Here is a 9,960-nt window from a genome sequence, read left to right on the forward strand (position 1 = left end):
ACAACTGGTGTTACTGAGAATGCCGATTTTGGTAAGGTACTCTGTATCTGTAATAGCTTCTATGCAAAGGGAATGCCTAGAATTTATATTGCTCCCTAGCTGAATGGAAAGGTAGTGCTGCTGCTGGTGCAGGTATTGTAACCTGGAGGTTCCTGCAGAAGATCCTCCAGGTACCTGGGAGTCAAAGTGATGCAGTTTGGCTGCCATCTCAGCAATTGATGGGAGATACTCCAGTGAGATGTCTTCTTTTCTACAGTATTTTTGTAGGTTAGCTGAACAGGCTGTAAATCTTGTAACTGAAAATAACCAAATACTTTCATAAAATGTGAAAATCCAGAACCATAGTTGAAACTCTTTATTTTCATACAATTTTTGAGACATATTAAGAGACCACAGCTCTCTTTTAGGATTACAGAAACATAATCCTCCTTTCAGAACAAAACTTTGTTTAGCAAGAGAGATGTGAGTTTCAGTTACTTAGTTTGATGCTTTTACTTTTCTCACATTTCTGCAATTTCAGTTTAGGGACCAATATGAAGGCTTTAATTTATTTGTTATTATATTCATGCATGTCACCTTACTATTTGTTAAAAGGATATGGCATAATAATTTAAACTTTTGTTCCTCCTTTCTTAGGGTTTCCCTTTTCACTTCACATACTTGGAAATTTCTTTTTTCAGCACCATTAACTATTATTATGGAAATCAGCAACGAATTTTAGTAAATACCCTTTAAAATGTATGTATTAAAATTTCAGTCCCACTGCTCCAAATATATCCATACAAAGAGGCTTTAAATCACAGACTTAGAGCATGGAAGTAATCTTCTTTCCTTCCTCCTTCAATGTGGTGAGGCACGGTGACAATGTGGTTACATCACTGCTCTTTTCCAGGGGGTACCCAGAGAAAGAGCAGCCTCTGGCTGCCCTACACAATTACACCTGTGTAGGAACTGGTACACTGGTAACAGCCTTTCTGGAACCCTCCAAGGAGCTGAAGCCTGTTCTCAGCGTGAGGACTGAGTCACTTAAAGAGGATGTTGCCGTTTGGTGCATTCAGTCTGTAATGAAACCCCTGGGCCAAAAATCCTTGGATTTACTACTTTGTTATGATTAAAAATGTCATTATTTCAGTTTTATATCTTTGTCTAATGTGGTAGCTCTGACAGGTACTGTATTTCTGACTTGATGATAAGGCTGTGTTGTTACAGTGTAAGGAAAAAAGGATTAAGGTGACAAAAAGAGACACATCTTGTATTTAAGTAAGTGAGGAAAAGATGACTGATGAGGAAAATTGAGCAATACGGAAACATTATATCTAGTTGAAAATACTTTAATGTCAAAGTGCAAATTTCTCAGAAAACATTCCAGGTGGTAAGGATTGTTATTTTTGAAATTATTATTAGTGTCAGGCAAAGGGAGATCACTAAAGTGTGAAATACCCCTTTCAAGGTGCACTAGGCATCTGAGTGCAAAGTCCTGGCAGGCAACACCTAACCTTTTTTCCTCCAAAATCTATCTTTGATATCACAGTAATCATACAATTAGGACAACAATAATTCAAAGTGATGCATTCAAAGTGTTTAATTACAACCTTCTTAATAACTTTGGTTGTTTTTTTGGGCCAAATTAATGACCTAAATTGGTAAGGTGTTGAAACACTTTCAAATAATGAAACATGGGACATGTTTTAATATAGGAAGACTATTGCTTCTTACTAATAGGGGGAAGAAGCTGAGCTGGTAGTGGGTGAATGGAGAATTAACACCAGAGAAAGACTTCCCTTTGAGTCTTCTCCCAAGATGGGTCAAATCCTGATATTTGTTTTTGTAGAAGTACCTTGTTTGAAAGCATTCTACCACACATGTGTCTAAAAAAAGCTCTAGCACAGTAGAAGGCATTCTCCCTTTCCTGTGTGCTTCTGTGGCATGAATGCAATGAGCTGACAGTAGAGGATGTACCTCTTCAATCTTTCATATCTACTTTTATCCAAAGATAGTGCTTCAACCTCTCTAACTTGTTTTGTTGCCCATTAAAGGAAAGAGCTCACACAAGGGACACTTTTGAAGACTAAGGGAGGCTGCAGGGTTTGCTGGGCTGAACAAGACATGCTCTAAACAACAGTTGCTTTTTTCCCTTTACTAAATTCTCCCATCTCACCCCACAGTAACTCTTAGGTGTCAGCTTAAACTATTAAGTTCCTGAGGATTAACCAGGAGAATCTTGAGCGAAAGAAGTCAAGAACTGATTGATGGATTCTTCTGCAAGCTTTTATGCTGCCACTTCCTTTGTGCTCAGTTCCTCCTGAGGTACTCCTTCCTGTTTGGTACAGGCATCCTTTTCACCCCGAGGCTCGGGCAGCCTGCAGAAACAGTGATGGGCTAATGGCAGAAATGGTTGGCCCCATGCATATGAAGTAGGGTGCAGTTATAGGAATTCAGAGAGAGAAGCCACAATGCTTAATAAGAGCAGTGAAGTTAATTTAGTTTTTCCTACACTAGATTATAGAAACTGGAATGCATTCATGAACAAGGAAAATATTTTTAGTCACAGACAAAAGAGCAATGCTGCATTGTTTTTATTACCTTTGAACATCAGATTCTTCTTCTAGCAAGTCAGTGGCATCTTTCCCTTTTTTCTTTACAAATTCTTCGCTTAGGCCAACCTGCTGCAGGGTGCGTCTATAGCGACGCTCTGCTCCTTGACGAGCATCATGCTGTGAAATCGAAACTTAAACAGTAAATGCAGAGATCTGGGGATTCCCCATAACAGTCAGCTGGGTTTGAAGTGTACATCTGATGCTCCTCATGGGGACAAGAGGACATCACAACCTCCTGTCCAAAATTTTTGTAATCCATACAGTACAGTACCAAAACTGAACACTAGGACAATGTCTTATATCTCCCAAAGCCAGAGCTCATGTTTTCCTGCTTCAGTTCTTTTTTTTCTTCTGTTTTCCTCCTTCTACCACATTCCAGTCTTACCAGACTGGTATACTTGTGTCTGAGTCCTAACTCTGACACTCAAATCAAAAACATCTGCAAAACCCAAGTTATGTGAAATTCTGTAAGCACATTTGCTTGTAAGTGGTAAGAACTAACAACAGTGAAAAAAGTTAATAAATGGAGAGTGCCTGTGAAATAGCTTCATATCAGCTCAACTGAAAAACAAGCATCTTGAGTCCTATATCCTCACTATTTCCAAATGAACCTTGCAAATCAATGTAGTCTGAGATTAGGGTTCTCCAGAGGGACAGGCCCTAAAGATTAAGGTGTTCTATATGGAAGGATAGAAACCTAGTATGGACATCAGTGAACACTATTGATAATGGTGAATTCTTACCAATCAGGTACATGGCAATATTACCAGTATTTATCACACATGTGTGTTCTCTGCCTCCATTATCAGAACAGAAAGCCTGATGCAGGAGGGTACTTTCTGTTGAGAAATTTTAAATCGGCATATTGTCAATGTATTGTCACTGTCTCTAACCAGCTGCAGTTCCTGCAAGGAAATGAAAGTGAAAGAAAACCCAGGGAAAAAGATACAGTACAGATTGTATCTACACCTCAGGTGCAATAGAGATTTGCAGCTGGTACTGTGTGATGGTTGAGATGTGTTAAATGCAGCCCCAGACTACAAAGCCTACAGGTGATAAAAGCAACATGACCATCATTAATGTTCTTCTGTAGCAGCAGAGGTACAAAGAAAAAGTGCTTAACTGGAGAGGGTGTTAAGAAAAAATTTTGCATCTCCTAAATGTAGTCTATAGTATTCAGGTGCAGAATAGGTATTTATTTAATTTCTGGTGTGATAAGGCCTTGATTTTCATCAGACCATATATTGTGATTGCAATATATACTAAGAACTGGCAAGCTCCTAGAAATAAGCCTGAATGTTTTTTTCAAGGCAAAAATAGGAAGGAATTTAAAGTATACTTTGGTGGCTTTTCCATGTGTTATTTTGAGTGCACCCCAGAGACTTAAGAGACTGTTTGTACCTTCTCATCCATGAATTAATTTGAGACTAGATTTCTTAATGCCTGTCTTAAATGAAAGACAATTTATCCTATTGCCCAGAAATACTCTGGGACTTTGACCACTTACCTTGGTGACCTGTTCAAAAAGGAATGGTCTGTTCTTGACTCGCAGCTTCATTTCTTCCAGCTCCTTTCTGTATTCTTTTGTTCTGTCTCGCATATTTTGCCTGAAATGGAAAAATTGCCTGTCTACTATAGGTTACCTCTGACTGTAGCTGATCAGGAATGATGAATTCTCAGTGAGTGTTCCATTCTTTAAATCACTTTGGTAATTCTCTTGATTCTGAATGCTGGGAAAAAAAACCCTATTGCTGACAAATTATGGACCTATTAGCAAAGCTCTTCTAGACTGCAAGCAAGAAACAGTGTTCACATTTTTAGAAAAACTTGTCCCTTATGTGTTCTTTACCAAGCTACACATTACAGTTGACTGGCTTGTACAAATTAGCTTCTACAAACATTAATCTAAAGGAAACCGTTCTTTATGGAAGGAGAAGCATGGAATTGTCAAGATATCCAAATGAATGTAGAATGGATACAATAACCAAAAAAGGTTAGGCTAGGAATGTTTTTATACCCAATCTGTCTTAAAGAATTATCTGATCATCTTCAGTTACTAGAGTAAAAGGTTATTTTTGTGCAGAGTAGGATACTGACCTGTTCTGTTTTAACTTCTCCTTTTGTGTTTCCTCCAGACTTTTATGAGGATCCAGTGCTTTTGCTCGGCTGTTCACAGACTTTTGCATAGCTTGACATTTCATTTTCTGTTTCTCCAGCCAATAAATTCCTTCTTTGTCCCCTTCCTTTTTGTTATCTTGGGCATATCTGTATGGAAAAAAAGTTACTGATGAGCCCATGTGTCATCAGTAGATGACAGGGTGCCAGATGCTAGGTGGGAATTTCAGTTTTGTAGCCCTCCAAGGAGAAAAAGTAAAATTTCAGCTGTACAAGTGTGCAGTTTCCAATGCAATGGAAGACAGAGCAAGACTTAACAAAGAAAGAAGACAGAGAAACATTTAGGAAATGTATTGTTGATGTAGTTGATGTGACGAGGGAAAACACTGGTGTTTTTTCCTCCATGTTGGTCAGTAGTTGTACAGTCTTATATAGACAAACTTTCTACCTACCTAATAGCTGATTCCCTCTTTCTAGTTGCATCTGTAATATGCACAGGAAGGGTGTTGGAAGAGAGAGAGGAAAGTCCAGGCAGAGAGTGACTTTTTTGCACTGAAACCTTGGAAAGCTTCTGAGAATCCTGAAAGAAATGAAACTTTATTGAGTGTATTTGTTCAGAGACAGTTGCTAGTACAGAATCTCCTCTGTTATTTGCCTACCAAAGAGAACAGCTGGGCTATGAGAATGCACTCACTCTTCTCCCTTCCATCAGCAGAGATTTACATGTGGATGGGCTGAGGGACAAGGGGAAGGAGACATGATTAGAGCTATGAAAGGGTGACTGAGCCTTAGCTGTCATAGCTAATTTTGTGTATAATTTTTTTCTCTTGTTTGGCCTAGAATTCTGCAGTACTCTTAATACAAGGGCAGATGTCACAGGATGTTAACCATTAATAATTAAATGCTATAAACTTGAGAAGTTGGTATCTTGATAGGAGAAAGCAGTACCACAGAAATATCCAGCTATCTCACCTTTATCTTTTCATTAGTCTGCCTCTGCCTGGCATGGAGATTGGAGGTTCTCAGTTTGAATGGCTTATTACGAGTTGGCTCTTTGATTTCTTGTCTCCTCACTGTTTTCCTCTGAAACGCCCAGTAAAGTTCTTCAAAGTCTGGTATTGCTGGATTAATCTGTGGTTTGAAGCTGAAACTTGTGTCCTGTAAGAAGCCAAGTTTTTCCTGCTTAGTTCTGGTGGCAGTTCGGGACTGAGGCTCCCTCCGACAGTTGTTGGTGTCTATAGGAGCTACAGAGCTCTCCAGCAAATCCTTTGCTCTCATTTGAATGCGGATTTCCCTGCAGAGTTCAGCTTCTAAAGGATCAAAAGGAAAGCAATGAGAACAGTGTGAGTGACATAAAAGGCTGTGAAACTGCCAGTGCCCAAGTCTAAACTTTCCATTACAATGACAGCTACAGATATAGGAGAGACCAAACATCCTGTGCTCTCCTTCCCCCCTTTTTCAGCCCCTCTCTTCTCTGCCTCCCAGGGAAAAATAATTCGAAGATGCCAGTAAAATGATGGTAGGGTCTCTTTCTTAGGCATTCATTTCTAGATATGTCTTTTACTTATTGGAGCAATAACTGAGCAGGACTTCTCCTATTCTTAAAAGTACCAGGTAACTTGTGCCCTTTGTCTCCTTTGTCTTGCAGAAATGCTAATCTTCCATACTAGTCCCATACTTTTTATATGGGATTTACAGCCATGTTGACTGTGTGGTACAAATGAGTTGTAACAGATGATGGCTTTTCTATGTAATCTCCAGCAGTAACTGTCTACATTGGAAAAGTTTTTAAGTAAGGAACATTTGATGGATAGATCACTTTGTGACTTTTGTGGTAAACTTTCATAGAATATGTTTTAGATTATAGCATCAAACTGAAGTCCTTCCCTGTGCAGCACTAAATATTTATGAAAATGCAGACAGTTGGCTGAGGGTTGTTTTTTTTTGCTTTTAGGGAAAAAAATCAATACTGCTGTTTGCAAAATAAGATGGTTTTGAGTTAATTTATAGGTATTCATTGCCTGAAGTATGAAATGTTAATTTCTGCTCTCTTCTCATATGCCAGATAGAAATAGAACAATGGTTTGTCCTTTGCTGCTTTTTACCTTTCTAATCTATTTAGGTTAAAACAGAATGTTTTTTGATGAAAACTGAACTGGTGTATCCTCAAGAAGAAATCACAGAAACAGTAAAAAAGGAGAAAAGAATGAGAAAAGCCATGAGAATTATTAAGGACTGGCTTAGTTCTCACATTCAAGCATGAAGTCTGAATTGCTTACTTCAAACTTTCAACTGCAGCGGCTTAAGCCATCTGAAAGCAGGCAAGCATCAGTAACATTTCCTTGGCTGCCCTGACTAGAATGGTCCTGGCACCTGCTTTCCCTGTTTTAGCAACTGAGCCAGCTAAGTGCAAGTGGGAAGGCCACTGGAAACATCAGAGAATGGCAGGAGAGACTGGACTACTACACCATCACTTAGAATCAAACTAATTGCCTGATTTGGGCTCAGGAAATACTTGTCTCCTCTCCTAGGGGTTCTGTGTAGAATAGATCACTTGGGTAGAAGTAAAATTGTCAGATCTAAGATACTGCATAGACCTTGGAGACCTATGGCACTACATCTGTCTTCATGTTTGTGCCACAAATCATCTCAGACCCTTTAGTGTAACCAAAGGTATGAAATCCAGTGCAGGCAAAGATTCCCAGACTGTCACAATCGGCAGCAAAGTGGATATGGAAATCTGTCTGTAGACTCAATGTGCCCATGTTTTCTGGGGAGTGGAACAGAACTGCTGTTGCTGACACTCATACACTACTGAACTTAGGGCACTCTACTGCAAGGGTATCTAAAGAAAATGCAATGACCAGTGAGACACACAGGAGACATCACCACCAGGAGACACCGGCCTTAGGCTCCAAGTGGTGCCCTACGAGCCATGATTTTACCTCCCAGCATGGAGACAGCAAGGGACAGGCAGGGAGGTGCTTTTACAGAAAGAGCCCTGGCATGTTACCTTTCAGTTTATCTCCAAGAAGTGAGTCATAAGTAGATTTAGGAACTTTTTTACTGGCTTGCTTCTGTTTGGAGCTCTCATTTGGGGTTGCTGCTGCCAGGAATTTTTGTCTGATAGCTTCTTTCTTTTTCTCTTCCTTCTCCACAAAACTGAAGGGCCGCTGCGTTGAAAGTAGCAGCTCCTTTCTTTTCTGTGTTGCTGCTTGCCTGCGAATCTCATTCTGCTCCATTATTTCCTGATAAAGGGGCAGAAACACATGGGCAGGTACAGGCTGTGCCCGGAATTGTTTCTGACATTCAGCTTCATCCTGGCTTTGCCTTTTGTCTCTGTGTGTGTCTAGTTCAAGGAACATGTATGACTTCAGCAACTCGGACTTTTTGCGAGCTTCCCGCAGGGTCATTTTGAAAGGCTGAGGGATGGTGATGGAAGGAATCCAGGGAGATGAAGCGCTTTTTGGCCTCAAGCGGGACTTAGGAAACAAGTGAGGCTTTTGCTGATCCCAGGAACTGTCTGAGGTGAGGTCGGTCAAAGAACTGGACTGCCTTATGTTACCAGATGTGTGACTAAGACAAACACATTATGAAGGGGAGATTAGTGACATTATTAAAAAACAGAGTTAAAAGAAGGGAGACACTACTGATTAAGAGAAAGACACCACAGGCTGAGCTGATTGTAAAGGACAGGCCTAGGGTTTGTCATTCTCAGGCTCCATATTTTGCTTTGCTACCAAAGTTTGTGAGCAGAGCTTTGCTTGTTTTCCATGTATAAAATGGAAGTTAGGCCTACTTAGCTTTGTCATGCAATTTATTATGCTGAGAGCACTCTATTGCCAGAAAGGCCACAAGCAAACCATAAAGCTCCAGCTTTAGGGTTATCTTACTAATAGCTACTCAACATAACAGACAAATGCAGGAGAGGCAATCAGGCACAGATATGCACAAATCCCAACAAACAGTACCAAACACTAGCATTCCTGGGAGGCTGATGGGAATGTCATTACAAGAAACTGCTTTAGTGTGATGTTTGAGAGATTCAGCTAGAAACTTTGTACCTGAGAAGATGACCATATTATTGATAATAAGAAAACCCACCTGAGACTCTCCTGGGTCTCATTAAAATGGCAAACTTCTCATAGGATGTCTGAGGGTGATTGTGAAAGTGATGAAACAGATTTTAGGGATGGAATAAATGCAGGCAAACGGAAGGATCAAGGTGAATCAGAGTGGACCAAGAACAGCAAAGGGGAAAAAAGTGAGGGGGGGGAGACAGAAGGTGCAGATCATGTGTGAACAGACTCCTGGTCAATACACTTGCTGGTAATTGCTGCAGTCTCTTCTTCTTCATAAACTATTTCCTTTATAAGAGTGCACGTGTGACCTGCTAGTGAATGCAAAGCTAGATTAATCACAAGGAAAGTCATCTGAGAGCTCGACCTTGGAAAGCCCACAGCTCTGAAGACTGGATACTGGATAAGAATGTGTGTCATCGGCTGGCACATTGCAAGCATGATTAGCTGATGAATGAGGCGGGGATTTGTGCTGTTCGTGTTTTAGGTGAAAGCTGCTTAGTGGGCACCTACTGACCCATCCTCCCTGCTGTGACTCCACCTGTGGCCCGTGTTCTGGCACTGTACACCCGCATTTTGGGACATCATGCTCCGCCTCCTCCCTGGCCAGAGGGAGAAGGAATCCTGCACCCCATCCTGCCAGCCGTACCAGGTATCGTCCTACCTGAGAGCCTCCCTCAGCTTCTCACGCAGAACTTCCGCCTCCCTCCTGAAACCCTCCAGCTCCTCATCTTCTTCGAACACCCCGAGGTCACCCCATAACTCTGCCTGGCACGGTACGCCCGGTTCTAACGGAGACCGCCGGCCCCCCATCCCGATAGGATGCTCCCAGCTCCTTGCCCGGCGGCGGGAAACGCAGGAGTCGGCGCGTTACAGCCTGCGGGGACGTCGCGTAACCTGGACAAAACGAGAGGAACCGGGCGGAGCGGGTTCTGGGGTTGCGATCCCGCCTCCCCGCCCGGGAGCGCCGCGGCCGGGCCCCCTCCAGTCCGCCTCCCCGCCGCCTCAGCGCGCCCCGCCCCGCCCCCGGTCTGCACCAATCAGCGCGGCCGGCGGCGCTCGGGCCCGCCCACTCGGCCGCACGCAGCCAATCAGACGCGAGGCCGGCGGCGCGCACAGCCGTTGTCATGGCTCCGCTCGCCACTTCCGCCGCCGTCAGTTCCGCGGCG

General features: G+C 42.1%; 1 protein-coding gene across 1 annotated transcript; it reads right to left on the reverse strand.

Annotated features, from left to right (window-relative positions):
• Nucleotides 1-380: 380 nt before the first annotated feature.
• FAM161B (FAM161 centrosomal protein B) lies at nucleotides 381-9,604 on the reverse strand. The gene is made up of 8 exons (XM_058806518.1): nucleotides 9,456-9,604; nucleotides 7,726-8,288; nucleotides 5,685-6,022; nucleotides 5,165-5,292; nucleotides 4,695-4,862; nucleotides 4,105-4,204; nucleotides 2,584-2,714; nucleotides 381-2,360 (listed from the first exon to the last, which is right to left on the reverse strand). Exons 1-8 carry the CDS (start codon nucleotides 9,602-9,604, stop codon nucleotides 2,270-2,272), a joined length of 1,668 nt encoding a protein of 555 aa, XP_058662501.1. The 3' UTR covers nucleotides 381-2,269.
• Between the last annotated feature and the right edge of the window lie 356 nt (nucleotides 9,605-9,960).

Source organism: Ammospiza caudacuta, chromosome 6 (assembly GCF_027887145.1).
Source record: "Ammospiza caudacuta isolate bAmmCau1 chromosome 6, bAmmCau1.pri, whole genome shotgun sequence".
NCBI classification, from domain to species: domain Eukaryota; kingdom Metazoa; phylum Chordata; class Aves; order Passeriformes; family Passerellidae; genus Ammospiza; species Ammospiza caudacuta.

What these genes read in the sequence shown, in the direction of transcription:
- FAM161B (XM_058806518.1), bottom strand. Translation starts at nt 9,604, where the DNA reads ATGGGGGGCCGGCGGTCTCCGTTAGAACCGGGCGTACCGTGCCAGGCA. An exon ending in TCTTGGAGATAAACTGAAAG is followed by an intron (nt 6,023 to 7,725) that starts GTAACATGCCAG and finishes TTGATCCTTTAG; the next exon opens with AAGCTGAACTCTGCAGGGAA. An exon ending in AGACTAATGAAAAGATAAAG is followed by an intron (nt 5,293 to 5,684) that starts GTGAGATAGCTG and finishes CATTTCTTTCAG; the next exon opens with GATTCTCAGAAGCTTTCCAA.